Below are 15,327 nucleotides of genomic sequence, written 5' to 3' on the forward strand. Positions count from 1 at the left end.
AAAACATAGAATACGCATCCAAATATTATTATTTTTTTGTGTTTTAAATTGTTTTTGGGAAGACTAGTACTCATTTAAAGAAGGGTCATAGTCGATGATAATCGTAGTATAAATGAGACTGGAATTGGCCCATGTTTTGAAAGCCATTTCTAGGTGACCTGGTCAACGCCCACGCATCAAATTTGTCAAAATGACAAAACAACCCCTCTTGCTCTAGTGATAGAATTTAGACGTATATGGCTATATGCACTTTGCTTACTCCTTAATTAAAATCCACACACGGAGAGCACACACGTTTTTCAAAGTCAAAGGGGTTTAAATGTACAATCAACAAACCTTAAGGTACTATATTGATAAATATCCAAATATCACTTGACAACAACAGAAAAGTCTCCTACGTTGTATATAAAGGGTCTCATTCTCTTGTTCCTTAATTCATCAACTTGTGCATAGCAATAAGCAATTAAGCATTCATCCCAAAAACACAAACACTATGGGAAGAAAGCTTAATGCACTCCTTGGCCGGGGATTCAAGACCTCTAAGCTTAAAACCGTCATAAACCTCGCCATCTCCCGCCTAGCCATCCTTAAAAACAACCGCCATGCTCGCTACACCATAGCACACTCCGATCTTATTCAACTCCTCCGCCTTAACCACCACCACCAAGCCCTCCTTCGGGTACGTTCTCTCTAGTCTCTCTCTACCCATCATTTTTAATTTTTTTTTTCAAAAATGATGACTATACCAAGGGTGTTATAAACCGTTAAAACCGAATGAGTTGCTTAAAACAAAGCAAGTTAGCCCGGTTTGGCCAGTTTAAGATCCAAACAGTTTAGTTCATGGTATGGTGCGCTTTGAAAAATCATGTAACGTATTTATAATTTTAAAATTATTAATACAAACTAATGATTTTTCTTTTACATGAATATCTTTAGATTTTTTTTTTAAATACATATAATTTTATCTTATAATTTACATCGAGATAGTTGGTAAACGGGCAACAAGCTGCGCCGCTACCCCTTTTTGAATAGCAAAACTAAGCCTTTTAAAAACTACGTCCATAGATCTCGGGGTCATAACATTACTATGCATGACCCTTTGAACTCGACTAAGTAGCTCCACAGCCTCTGGCGTCAGAAAACCAAAAGTATCAAAAGCAAATGGGATAAACACGTGCTGGTTGTCAAGGCACGCTTTCTCATGCTTGATCACTTTACCCGAAGCAGCCTTTAAAGCAGTCTGGCCCACTGTGAAAGCACTACTCCCTAAGCCCACAAGCGGGGAAACCCCTGTTAAATCCACACAGGCGTGTTTTCCTCCAACCCATCCAAAGACCAGAATGTCGGCTGGTCGAATGGTAGATCTCCCCTCCAAGACTGATCCGGCTGACCCACCCAATCTAGCCAGCTTGGTTTGTTGTTTCCAAAAACTGTAGTTAGCGTTCATCACGGCGGATCTAGACCATGAACAACCTCAAAATATACATCTGATATTTGATTAAATTATATGTGACAGGTTGAGCAAGTGATCAAGGACAAGAACATGTTACTTGTATATGATATGATACATGACTATTGCCATCTTCTCAAACAAAAAGCCAGCCTCATAGAACAAGCAAAGTATGTACTTTTTCCAAATTTTCACATTAGAATGTTTGATCGCATGAAATTCGACATATGCCTTATCGTTTTCTTTATAAACTCTTTCCACAGTTATTGTCCGGAAGAGCTAAAAGAGGCCGTTTCGAGCCTGTTATACGCAGCTCCAAGATGTGGAGAGTTCCCTGAACTCAAAGAGATCCGGGCAATCCTGACCGCTCGTTTTGGAAAGGAAGTTACTGATGGTGCTACTGAGTCAAGACATAACAGTGGAGTTTGTCAAAAAGTAAGAAACATGAAAATATGGTAATCATGTTTTCATCTAACGAACATATCTTGTTCTATAATTCTGATAGATAAAACATGTTTGTGTGATGTTTAGATGATACAAAAACTGTCGTCAAAGGAGTTGAGTTTGGAGAACAGAACGATGATGTTGACAGAAATCGCTAAAGAAGACGGTATAGTTTTGCAACTAGACACGACGGTTTTACCAGAAACGGTTGAAAAAGTTTCGAGTTTGTCTGAATCAGTGTCATATTACTCCATGAAGTCAAATCTTGACATGAGTGACTCAAGTCCAAGATGTGATTCTGAATCGGACGATGATGAGATTATTGAAGAAGAAGAAGAAGAAGGTGAAAGATCAGCATACGACATGAAAGCGGAAGAATATGAGGATTTGTATTCAGATGATTATTCGGATGACGATAATATAAAGTCATTCGAGAAGATGGATTTCGATGCAAGCAGGTATAAGATTGAAAAAGAAGAAACAGGATTTCCGTCTAGGACTGTATACTTCTCATCTTATAAGCAGTTTCCGTTCAGGCATCGTGTTGAAGATGCACTGTGTGCAACAACTGGATCATAGGCGTCGTGAGTGTTGTGGTGATTATGTAGATTGGTTTCTTTCATTTTTATTTTGATTATTTTTTAAGGAGTAGAGGGTTTCATTTTTGAAGTGGTTATGTAGCAAGTCACATTCTTTTTATTAACTTTCTGCAAGAGTAACATATTTAACATAAAGAGTGTTAGTAGAGGTATCAAGATCGGGTTGAAATGGGACATTCTACGATATTTGTCGATAGCGAATAACGGTAAATGGTGACAGTATATGATACGTAGTGATAGCGACCAAATAGTGCCCACAATTTCATATTTAGCAACATTGTAGAAAATAAAATAAAAAAAAGTTCACATTCAGGTATTCAACTATTGTACCAATTATAATCAACAAATTAACATTCACGCCACCAAAATAGCTAAAATAAGCAGATGAAGACATGAGTAAATGGACCGTTGTGTGTTTACGTGAAATAATAAAAACCTAAAAATGTCGCTATATTAATGTCGCACCGCTCAACGCGTGCTATGACAGTCGCTATGACCGTTATTGACAACAGTACACTATATCATTGTAAATTAATTACATCAGACCTACAAGCAACCCAAGTAATTAGATATAATAATCCAGCATCAAACTTGGTAAATGATTATTTGTGTACAAGGTTCTTTTTAGGTTAGGTGTATCCAAATTTGACTAGGAAAGCTGCTTTCTTTGACTGTAATCCTTATCAACTCTTTCACAAATTAAACTATTTCTCCACATGACCTTTTATATAAAATTGTAAACTCTATTCTGAATTTTTCAAATTATCCAGTGGACTATTTATATAAAAAGATAAATGTCAAAAGCTTAATAACTTTTCTATATTCTCTAGAAACAATTTACATGACATATAGAAACTAGAAAGACTAATTCAATATCAAGGTCATAACCGTCAACAATTTTCCCCATAACGAGACTACTAATTTATAAATCTTACTTGCTAAAACATTTATTTATAAATGTGCCATGCTAGATGAAAGCTACTTTCCCCTAAGACGCTTATTCCCGTGTGGCATCAAAGTAGCATACGTCTGCAAGCTCACACCGATATCTTCATCATATTCGATACCAAGTTCCTCCTGCACAGGTATATCACATTACATAATAACATTTGCAATATTAATATTAAAAAATATTTAACAAAGAAAACCTTAAACTCATTTGGAGTTTTGGGTGAGTTTTCAGTAATAGTATCCCAAACGTCTTTAAACATCCTCTTCCTCTTTCTCCAATGACTGATTGCATCTGAGAATGTTTTCTCAACAAGCTTTCGTTCTTCGGGGCTTACCAAAGTTACCCCTTCGCGTAATTTAGTCAATCTTTCTTCCAATTCTTTGACCTGATATAATTATAAGATAAATTAGTCTCAAAATAAGAAATAGAGTAAAATGCCATTTTCGTCCCTGAGGTTTGGCCGGTTTTGAGACTTTCGTTCAAAGGTTTGTTTTTCGCATCTGGATCCAAAAGGTTTGAAATCTTGCCATTTTCATTCGGCTCGTTAACTCCATCCATTTTTCTCAGTTAAGTCAGGGGTATTTTCGTACATAAAGTGAAAAAGACCGAATTGCCCTTTAAGTTAACAAAAAAGACAGAAATACCCCTGACTTAACAGAGAAAATGGATGGAGTTAACGAGCCGGACGAAAATGGCAAGATTTCAAACCTTTTTGGATCCAGATGCGGAAAAACAAACCTCTGGACGAAAGTCGCAAAAGTGGCCAAATCTCAGGGGTGAAAATAGCATTTTACTCTAACAAATAACTACAAAATTTTATCAAGATAAAAAAGAGCAGATTAGTCATTTCACAAACCTGCTTTCTTAGCTGAACATCTTTCGATTGTATCTCGTCTAGCGTTAGGTTTGACTGCAGAGACTTAATCTCTGCAACAATAGGGATTATCAAGTTAACAAATAGCAATGTAGTGATTAGAAACGTTACTAATTTCAAAACCGATATAATAAACAGTTACAGAAAGGGTACCTCCCTCAAGTTGACTGTTTGACTTTTTTTGTTCTTCCAGCATCTCTTGTAATCTGGCATTTTCTTCCTTCATTTGATTAAGCTCTTCGGTGTTTGGTATCTCGAATTGATCTTGTCTAGCAAGATATATCTTCTGTTTACCATATTCTTTGAAGGTTATTTTTCCACCCTCAGCAAGATTATCGAGAGCCTTCTGTACAGCGGTCTTTTTCAAGTTAAATTTTTGCAGGAAATCAGCAACAACTTGAGAATTCAGGGGTCTGTTTTGCTGTAAAATGCAACACCGCAAAAAAGAGATCAGAGACAAAATGATAAACAGTAAATAGTTTAAAATAAAGTAATACTGCGTAAAAAAACAAACTCTAACTAATTGGAGGATAAGATTTTGTTATGAAAATTCCTTGTAACTCTAATTATATTCCAAAACAATAGCTCTAGAACTCAGTTGTTCTTCATGAGAGCTGTTAAATGTTTGATAAACAGAAGAAAAAGTAGCAGTATCTTTTATTCTATTATTGTTCGCTACTAAAAGTCGCTATGACAAGAGAGGAATCCAAAATTTATATAGGATGCGTGGCAATCCAGCTACAGTGAAGCTAGTAAAACAAACTCTTCTTATAACGCTATAGTTGCTCATATACAAATTTATAATTCATATATATATAAAAGCACAAGGGCCCCTCAAGCTTTTACACCTCTGAACATATTTAAAGTAATTTTTTGCTTTCACCAATGACCCCTCTTAATAATAGTATATTTAACCAAGAGCGTAGCTTAAGAGGGGCCGGGAGGGGCGCCCGACCCCCCGAACTTTTCGCTCAGTAGTGTTATATATGTATTTTTCGTATAGAAATTTTTGGGTATATACGTTTTCGACCCCCCCCCCCCCCCCCCCGTTTTCATGGTCAAGCTTCGCCACTGTATTTAACATTGTATGCTCTTTCTGTACAGTCAGTCTAATAAACTCTGGTTGATTGTGATGTAATAAGATTCAAAATACAAAACACCAGCTTCATACATATTTGCATTATCTTGACATACGGTATCAATTTTTAGATAACTTTCTTCCTGAACTTAGTCACATTTTTAAAATAAACACATACAAGTTACCACACTATATACAAGTAATCTGCGCCTAGTAAAGTTTAAAAACCAAAACGACGTTATGCAGAAAGCCATCTATTGCATAATAGAAGAATCCATCAATGAATTGCAGTTATACACTTATAATAACACAAAACATAAAAATAATTGTATCCTGAATCAATATCATCTAAATCAAACTAGTTAAACACTGTCACGCTCACAGTTACAAAACCGAGCTACACTAGAACCTTGTTAGTAAAAACCATTCCTACGCTACGCATTCCTGAACAACAATTTTAGCTAAAAGCCTTTCTAGATAAGCTTCACAACAATATTGCCAGCAAACAACAAACAACACACATAAAAACAAACTAATAACATCACAAACTCGCAATACTTCAACCTAAAGTTGAAGATCTGACGAAAATCATACAGAAACTAAAACATTTTTGTGTGATCCTAATTCCTACATCGCTAAACATATCAAAGCTTCATAGCAGTGATTATAAGCTAGAACAATCTCAATTAACAAGGCTTGTGAGGTAAACAGAGAAGTAGAGTACTGATTTATACCTCGTTGACGAAATTGAGAACGATTCCTGCAAATAGTACAACGGCGAACAGATTAATGAACTTGTGGATAATCTATAAGTTGAAATATACAGAGATGAGATGAAATTAACCTTCGGCGCTATCGGATTTTGGAGCCATCGTATCGATTTAGGGTTTAGACTGTTCAGAAAGCGCGGGAAAACTTTCTCGGGCACCTTGATCAAATACCCAAAAATGGAAGTGAAAGTGTGATGGATACGTATTACGTGGGGCTCCAATACGACGCCGTATCAGATTTAACATAGAGCTAGGTGAAAATCTCTAAAAAAAAAGGTATCGGTGTCGAATATACCTGATATAGTATGGTTCGATACTGGTATTTGAGGGTAAAAACCGGTACCGAAAATGTCAAGACTATGTATCAAACCGGTACTGAAAATGTTTTGATTCGGTAAATTCAGTATCAGTACCATTTGCTCATCTCTATCCTAGTTGAACAATATATTTTAGTATCAAATAGATGTTCACAATTCCGCACAATCACATTTGTCACATAAGCTTCGCCAATTATGACGGCTAAGCTTTAACCGTCAATTTAGCGGCTTAGTCCCCGTTTTTTACATCGGCTAAAGCTTACCCGCGTTTTTACGACAAGCTAAAATTTAGTGACTATTTTGGTAAAAATGTTGGTAAACTTGATTAGTTTGGTAATTTTCACTAATACAAAACCCTTAAACTTACATTAAAATAAGGTTATATTATTATATGCTACAAACTACAAAGTACAAATTGGAGATGTGTATTCTTTGGATATATATTTTTAATGTGGAGATAGTGAGTCATAAATCAATTTTTGAGGTTTTGAGTCACTTTTGCAAGAAAGGCTACATTTAACAAATGAGAAACAAGGAATAAAACAAATGAAACTTATGTTGGGGATTACAAAACATGTTTAGGAAGTCAAATTGCCACCACTTTGTTGCCAAAGATTGATGATATCAGTGGCTTGATTAAGGAGGATGATCATCTTTTTCTGAGAGATCCAAGGCTTGCTTTCCAAAGTGGTTTTGAGTTCTTCCCAAGCATCTTTCCTAGGCCAAAAGAAGTAAGGGCTCAAAGGGATGGTCCCATGTCCTGGTATCTCTTGATCAAGCCCAAGCCCTATGTTCTTTTCCATCCATATGAACTTCAACACTACTCTTGGCTTTTGCACCTTGCTCCCCTAATATTGTCAAATTATAACCATCGTCAATCATGTTGTTAAATGAGTCGTGTTCACATGTTGGTGGGTCGAACCCGACACTGACAAGAAAGTCGTGTCAGACATATGAACACGAACACAACACGAGTTTTTGCATATTGACACCAAAACGACTTGTTTAACCCAAAATTTTATTATATTTTAGTTTTTTTTTCTCATGTTAAGACTCTAAAATACACATTTAGAACCAAAAATACTAATGTCATGAGTTTTTGCGTATTGACACCAACACGACTTGTTTAGCCCGAAATAAATTTTATTTTATTTTAGTTTGTTTTCATGTTAAGACTCTAAAAATACACATTTAGAACCATAATATATAGAATAGTTACATTTAACCTATATCTCTTTTATCTTTTATTTTTTTTTAACATAAATCACTCGATTAGTTTATATCATTACATATTACATAAAAGCTATAAAACAAATTTTTCAAAACATGAACAGGTTAAATGAGTCACCCAAACCTAAAATATCGACCCGAACACGACCTGTTTGGCTAAACATGTTAGTGGGTTCGACCTGAAACTAACACGGAAACACTTAAACTAAACTCTGTCTCGAACCCGCAAATTTCATGTTACACTTGGTGTCCTTTTAAAAACTCACACACTAAATTCATCAATATCATAATTCAAAATTAAATGATGATTCCGTCATTCTATGAACATACAAAGGATAATATGTGTATATATGAGTTGTATATAGAAAGAGAGATACCTCATCTTCTTGATCAGGGACAGGGGGTAATGGAGCTTCTTCAACAATGGCTTCTTCAACAGCAGCTGAAACAGATAGTTTGTGAAATCTCTGAACTTGTGTGGACTTGTTGCAAAAAGAGGAAGTTTGATGAATCTTGAATAAACACGGGGTGGTTTTGAAGAGTCCAACAACATTGGGATTTTGACAAGGCAAAGGTTTGATTCCTTGATGAATGGACATTGACAACATCTTCTTCTTGTTGTTGGAAGAAACAGATAAAGAGATTTATGAAGTTTGTAAAAAAGGAGTATGAGTGTGAGTTCAGATCATTTGATAGTGCTTTGGATAAGAGGGGATGGGATTATACTGGCCATACATTAGATGACTTTAAATTTAAATTTTAAAAACAATGTATATTTGGGCCTAGTACTAAGCTAAAGGCCCATTTCATGGATGGTTCATAATACGGCCCATAATTCACTAGTGAAAAGTCACTACCAAACACAATACACCGAATGGGAAATGGGAATTGATAAATTGAAAGAGTGAAAAAAGTTGTAGATTGAAGAAATTATTCCATATATTAATAACCAACTTATATGAGCATCATTAGTTGTACTTTGTCATTCCATATATTAATAACCAACTTATATGTGCATCATTAGTTGTACTTTGTGCTTAGTGAGTGTTTAAAAAAAAAACTTGATTTTTTTACTTTTTAACCCAAACTTTTCATAATTTACATTTTAACCCCTTTTCTTTTTTTTTACTTTTACCCCAAAGTTTTCCATCTTTTATAATTTAACACAACACTTTATTATTTACAACTTTCGTATCCCATGCTTTTTATCTTTCGCAAGTTTTTCGTTTTACGTTTCGTTCTAAATTTTGCGAGTTAACATATCGTAGCGTTCATGTGAGGCTCAACGTTTTTGCTCTATTTTTCATATTTGACAGACCCGTCGCAACGCGTCCATTTTTCCCATTTTGAAAAGTTCGCCGCAACGGGCGAGTCGTAGATCCACTAAGTTATTATTTTCTACGTTTTACGTTTCTGGTTAATTTCTTCGTATTAAGACATTGTAACGGGTGTGTGTGGTTCAACGATTTTAGTCTGCTTTTCGTTCAGTGTAATTTTTACTATTTTATCTATTTTATTTTTACGATGTTGAGAGTCGATGCGGTTGTGGCATTGGTGCTACTTGGCACGGTTTTACAAACGTTTTTAACCTATTAAATTTTTTACTATTTTTTTGTTTCGGTTTACCCCTATATTTCCTTTACTTAAAAACTATTTTTTACGTGCATATTTTATGTACGGGTATGTGTAAATATGATTTCTTCTACATTCCGACGTAAACTTTTTTTTATAGACGAGTAAGGTCAAATATAATACGTTTTAGTTTAAAGAAACCATTTTATATGCATGTTTATATTTACGTTTTCGTATAAGTTCAAGTTGTTCTACGTTTCGACATAAACGTTTTTGGGAAATGATTCAGGTCAAATATAATATGTTTTCGTATTTATTTTATGTACGTTTCGTAAAGTTTGTTTCGAACCGAGTGGAGTCAAATTATGATTTCTTTTTCTCTTTTTTTTTTCGAAAGCTCTAATTAATCCCTTTCGATTACATGTGCATATTTTCCTTCATACCCGTTACATTTTTATTGTATAAGTTGGGTCATATATAATACGTTATGATTGTTCGATATGAATTCCATTTACTTTACGCTTGATCCAATCACAATGCTTATACAGGTTACACTGCGTTCAACTGGATACGTCGAAATGTGTGTTTCCATATGGTTAATGTATCATATAACGTTTGGACTAATCCATTCAATGTTTACGATGTATCCGCGCTGCAACGCGGGCGGGTCTTAACCCTAGTTAATGAAAAAAAGTAACTTTAAAAAAAGTTCTGGATTTCACTTGCTATAATTCAATGATGTTGCTTGGTTTAAAAACACTAGTTATAATTTATTCAATAATACTAATTTGTACTTTGCAAGCTTAAGGGGCTCTTTAACTTTAATTGGTCTGAAATGTTTATCCTTTAAAGTCATATAGAGTCGCATCTACATGACTTAGGGGCTGTTTGATAGCTTTCGAATGGTTAAGCGCTAAACCGGTAAGAGATCTGAACTATTAAGAGTTAGTATAATGCTTAACTGTTCAGAGACAAATGTCTGACCAATTCAGATTAGAGATCTTAACCATTCAGACTCAGTATAATTCTTAACCATTCAGAGGCAAATGTCTTAACCATTCAGACATCTGCTAGCCAAACAAACAGTCTGAACCATTAAGAAGTCTGAACCATTAAGAGATCTGAGCCATTAAGAGGCTCATTAAGAGGTAAATAAATAACCCCTTAGACCGTATGATACTCGTTTCCTTATCATTATTGGTTCTGAAAACCGACGATGAACGATGCTCAATTTTGTAGGTTAACATTTCGCATAAGTATTATTAAATTAGAAAAAAAAAACAGGTTTTTATTTTAAAAAGGGTTCATAAAATTGATGTGATGTGGTCTATAATGAGTGTTATTTAAAAAGAGGTTTTCGATTTAGAGTCACATCCATAAGACCACCCGTAGTGGTAAACAAGAATAATGCCCCCAACATGGGGCATTATACGCCACGTGTCATCCTAGTCATACATGGGGCATTATAACAAAATAGGCGTAGTGGGGCATTATACCAATAACCCCCATATTATTTTTAATAAAAAAAAAAAAAAGGTCAAGATGTCAGGTTTAAAGGGAAAAAGTGATGTTGACTAAAGTGAATTTGGTTAAAAGTCTCCTTCATTGTCAGAAAAAGGCCCCATGTACTTACATCCAAAGTTCCTTTTAAGCGTTATCATAAACACGCCAAATTCAAGTTTTTGAAATTTTTTTCAAAAAAAACGCCCCATGTAATGGAGGGGTGGGCGTTTTCAGGCGTTTTTTTTGAATTTTTTTTAAAAAAAACGCCCCACTACATATGGTCTAACAAGTGTTTGTGGATTGTAAAGACCCAAATGGAATTCCCAATTTTTGTCACAGACCACATGTTCTTCTTGCTCAATTTGTAAGACTCGATCATGCACTATTTTGATGAGAATTAAGGATTAGTGTGTAGTGCAACTAGGTTAAGAGGCCGTCATCTACTCACCGAAAATTTTAAACTTTATAGTATTTGTAAATATAATTTAATGAGTAATTTGTAAATATAATTTAATGAGTAATTACCTCTACAACATTTTGAAAGTTTGGTGAACAATGCTTCACATGCTTTGACCGATCAATTTACGATTTTGTACCCATTTTTAAATAACGATTTTGCATCAGTTTAAAATTACGTTTTTACCTCCAGCTCAAAATAAAATTATGTTTTTGTCCTAGTTAAAAATTACAATTTTGTCTTCAGTTCAAAATTACGATTTTGTCCCGTTTAAATTTACAATTTCTCCATTAGTTTTGTTTTGTCCCACCCAGCTAAATTACGATTTTCCCTCAATTTAAATTTACATTTATGTCATCGTTTTTGTTTGCTTTCCCAGTAAAATTACGATTTTGCCCCCGATATATAAATACTGACACAAGATGGGGGAATAGTGTCAGGAAGCTGTCTGGCACTCCCCCATTGGCTCAACCAATTTACGATTTTATCCCGAATTTAAAATTACGATTTTGCCATCATTTCAAAATTACATTTTTACCACAGTTCAAAATAAAATTTTGCTTTTGCTCCCATCTAAAAATTATCATTTTGCACTAGGTTCAAAAATACGATTTTGACCCGTTTAAATTTACAGTTTTGCCATTAATTTTGTTTTTTCCCCGCCCTGCCAAATTATGATTTTACCCTCAATCTAAATTTACATTTTTGCCATCGTTTTTCTTTGTTTCCCAGCCAAAATTACGATTTTGCCCTCAGTGTAAAATTACAGTCATGCCATCGTTTTAGTTTTTTTTTTTTTTACAAAACTATAGTAGTGCTTTGTTTTAATTGTTTGACTCAATGTAATTTTTATTTGTGTCAGGCGGCTGTCTGGCACACGCTCATTTATCCTGAAAAATTACAATTTTGCCCCATTTTAAAATTATTGTTTTTCTCTCGTTTTTGTTTTTCTTAAGCAAAAGTATGATATTTTTTTAATTTAATTTGTTGACTCAATGTAATTTTTTTAAATCGTGTTATCAGTAATATGTATAATGAACCGAAACACAGACGTACATGTTATGAAAGAGAAACATTCGGCTTAGTGCCCCGCAACGCGGGCGGGGCAAAATCTAGTTTATAACAATACATTAAAAATGCATATAATTCTCAGTTATATTAATTTATATTTATATTTATATTTATATTTATATTTATAACATGTGATGAATAGTGGCTTTTTTTTCATAGTAAACTTTTGGGTGGCTGTCTGTTTTTTAAGAGGTAAATTGTCTGCAATCTGCGGACCACATCTGCAGACATTTGTATATGAAGAGGTGGACCAAACCTCTGCAGTCTACAAGAAGAATAGTGTTTTTTAACGTACGTAGACTTCTAAAATAAACTGCTGGTGGTGGTGGGTGGTGGTGGTGCTGGACGGTGGTGGTGGTGGTGGACGGTGATGGTGGTAGATGGTGGTGGACAGTGATGGTGTTAGATGGTGGTGGTGGTTGACAGTGGTGGTGGGTGGTTGACAGTGGTGGTGGGTGGTGGTGTTTAACCTTCGACAGACTTTAGAAGATCTTAGAAGTGGTTAGGCCAAGTCTGCACGAAGAAGAGCTTACGCAGACGTTTTTTAATGAAACGTCTTCGGAAAAACAAACAGTCTGCGTGTGGTCTGCACGGTGCAGACAGAAAGCCTGCGCATAACTTTTCTGAAAAAACAAACAGCACCTTGGTGTTTTCCATTTTAGTAACAAAACTTTGATTTCTAATAATTTGTCACAAAAGTTAAATATGTTTAGTCTTTTTATTAGTTTTTGTTTTACTTTTTTTTCATAAATTTTTCATTGTTTGGTTGCTACTTTGATTTCTAATATGCGTCGTTATAAATTTAATTTCATCTACATTTTACGTCACGTGAATCATCTAGTTTTAAAAATTCGTGTTTTTTAAAGTTTTTTTTTTATCTTAGTCGTCGTTTGGTTGCTACCAAGCATGAATTTAAGCCCGCCCCTCGCAACACGGGCGGCTTAACTGCTTAAGACTAGTTATTATTAAAATAAATAACTTGGTCATACTTATTCTCGCGTTCGAGCTTGTTCACAAAGAGTCGTCTCTCCCTGTGACGAGACTAACCGTGTTTCCATTTTCTAGAAATATGAGTTTGGACAAAACGACGTATCATTTGGTGTAACTTTCTCGTAAGCTAAGCATTTCCCTCGATTCCGTAGAATACCAAGTCCCTTTCCCTTAGAGATATGAATAGTGGCTTTTTTTTTGCATAGTAAACTTTTGGGTGGCTGTTTGTTTTTTAAGAGGTAAATTGTCTGCAATCTGCGGACCACATCTGCAGACATCTGTATAAGAAGAGGTGGACCAAACCTCTGCAGTCTGCAAGAAGAAGAGTGTTTTTTAACGTATGTAGACTTCTAAAATAAACTGCTAGTGGTGGTGGGTGGTGGTGGTGGTGGACGGTGGTGGTGGATGGTGGTGGTGGTGGTGGACGGTGATGGTGGTAGATGGTGGTGGTGGTGATGGACGGTGGTGGGTGGTTGACAGTGGTGGTGGGTGGTGGTGTTTAACCTTCGGCAGACTTTAGAAGATCTTAGAAGTGGTTAGGCCAAGTCTGCACCAAGAAACCATTTTGGGGACACTTGTCATCATATTAGACTATTTCTTATAGATAATTGTTATTTTAGTTTAATCTCTTTTAATTAATATCTTATGGATAATTATTATTTAGTTTAATCTCCTTCTCATTTATAATATTTTTTATTTGAATTAATTATAACTTTTATATTTATCTATTTACATCAAATTCAAACTTAATTATCTAATTTGATCTTAACTATATATTTGAACGTTTTGTTTAGTTTGGTATCAAATAGATTTAACAAAACTTAAAATAAAATTAACTAATATTATTTATCATTTATACATTTACGGAGTCTTAAATAAAGAGTTAAATTTATTGAGATTTCGTTAACAAATTTTGCTACAACAAAATAATCTATTTATATCAATCTAAATATTTATATATACTATACTCTATAATAAAACATTAATGCGTGACACCTATCGTTCATTAATTTTAAATTGTTAATTTAAAATATTTTTAAATAAAACAAATTATTTATCACGAAAACCAAACTAAGTATTAATATATTAAATATTTTTATTTTCACTATACAAAATTACATTTAGTTGACGTGTGTAATACATGAGGTTTTTTAATATATAACTTTTTATTATTTGATATATAAAATTATATTTATTCAATTCGTAGTTTTTTAAAGATATATATTTTTTATTTAATATAGAAAATTACATTTATTCAAACCGTGTAATACACATATTTTTAAAGATGGAACTTTTTTATTATTTGGTATATAAAATTAAATTTATTTAATCCATCTAATAAATGAGGTTTTTTAAAGATGTATTATTTTATTATTTGGTAAACAATATTACATGTATTCAACCCGTGTAATACATGTGGTTTTAAATATATAGCTTTTTTATTTGGTATATAAAATTACATTTATTCAGCCAGTACAGTATTGTTCTTATAAATATAACTTTCTATTATTTAATATATAAAATTTTATTTATTCAACAAGTGCAATTAAGGAGATTTTAAAGATATATTGTTTTATAATTTAGTATATAAAATTTATTTATTGAACCCGTGTAATATACGGGGTTATAACCTAATTTATATTTATAACAGAATAGTGACTTTTGTTTTTGTCTTTTTTTTATGGATTTTTTTTGCATAGTAAACTTTTGGTGTTTTCCATTTTAGTTACAAAACTTTGATTTCTAATAATTTGTCACAAAAGTTAAATATGTTTAGTCTTTTTATTAGTTTTTGTTTTAGTTTTTTCCAGAAATTTTTCATCGTTTGGTTACTACTTTGATTTCTAATATGCGTCGTTATAAATTCAATTTTATCTAAATTTTACGTCACGTGAGTCATCTAGTTTTAAAAATTCGTGTTTTTTAAAGTTTTTTTTATTTTAGTCGTCGTTTGGTTGCTACCTAGCATGAATTTAAGCTCGCCTCTCGCAACACGAGCGGCTTAACTGCTTAAGACTAG

General features: G+C 33.8%; 3 protein-coding genes across 3 annotated transcripts; 1 reads left to right on the forward strand and 2 right to left on the reverse strand.

Moving 5' to 3' along the window:
- Positions 1-447: 447 nt before the first annotated feature.
- Positions 448-2,649, forward strand: LOC110872102 (IST1-like protein). Its single transcript, XM_022120871.2, has 4 exons — positions 448-679; positions 1,517-1,620; positions 1,714-1,885; positions 1,982-2,649. Exons 1-4 carry the CDS (start codon positions 494-496, stop codon positions 2,471-2,473), a joined length of 954 nt encoding a protein of 317 aa, XP_021976563.1. The 5' UTR covers positions 448-493; the 3' UTR covers positions 2,474-2,649.
- Positions 2,650-3,337: 688 nt separating this feature from the next.
- Positions 3,338-6,395, reverse strand: LOC110872103 (homologous-pairing protein 2 homolog). The gene is made up of 6 exons (XM_022120872.2): positions 6,242-6,395; positions 6,132-6,157; positions 4,473-4,740; positions 4,302-4,372; positions 3,642-3,830; positions 3,338-3,570 (listed from the first exon to the last, which is right to left on the reverse strand). Exons 1-6 carry the CDS (start codon positions 6,267-6,269, stop codon positions 3,472-3,474), a joined length of 681 nt encoding a protein of 226 aa, XP_021976564.1. The 5' UTR covers positions 6,270-6,395; the 3' UTR covers positions 3,338-3,471.
- A 528-nt stretch (positions 6,396-6,923) lies between these two features.
- LOC110872104 (30S ribosomal protein 3-1, chloroplastic) lies at positions 6,924-8,439 on the reverse strand. The gene is made up of 2 exons (XM_022120873.2): positions 8,092-8,439; positions 6,924-7,332 (listed from the first exon to the last, which is right to left on the reverse strand). Exons 1-2 carry the CDS (start codon positions 8,320-8,322, stop codon positions 7,063-7,065), a joined length of 501 nt encoding a protein of 166 aa, XP_021976565.1. The 5' UTR covers positions 8,323-8,439; the 3' UTR covers positions 6,924-7,062.
- Between the last annotated feature and the right edge of the window lie 6,888 nt (positions 8,440-15,327).

This window comes from Helianthus annuus, chromosome 8, assembly GCF_002127325.2.
Source record: "Helianthus annuus cultivar XRQ/B chromosome 8, HanXRQr2.0-SUNRISE, whole genome shotgun sequence".
Taxonomy (NCBI): domain Eukaryota; kingdom Viridiplantae; phylum Streptophyta; class Magnoliopsida; order Asterales; family Asteraceae; genus Helianthus; species Helianthus annuus.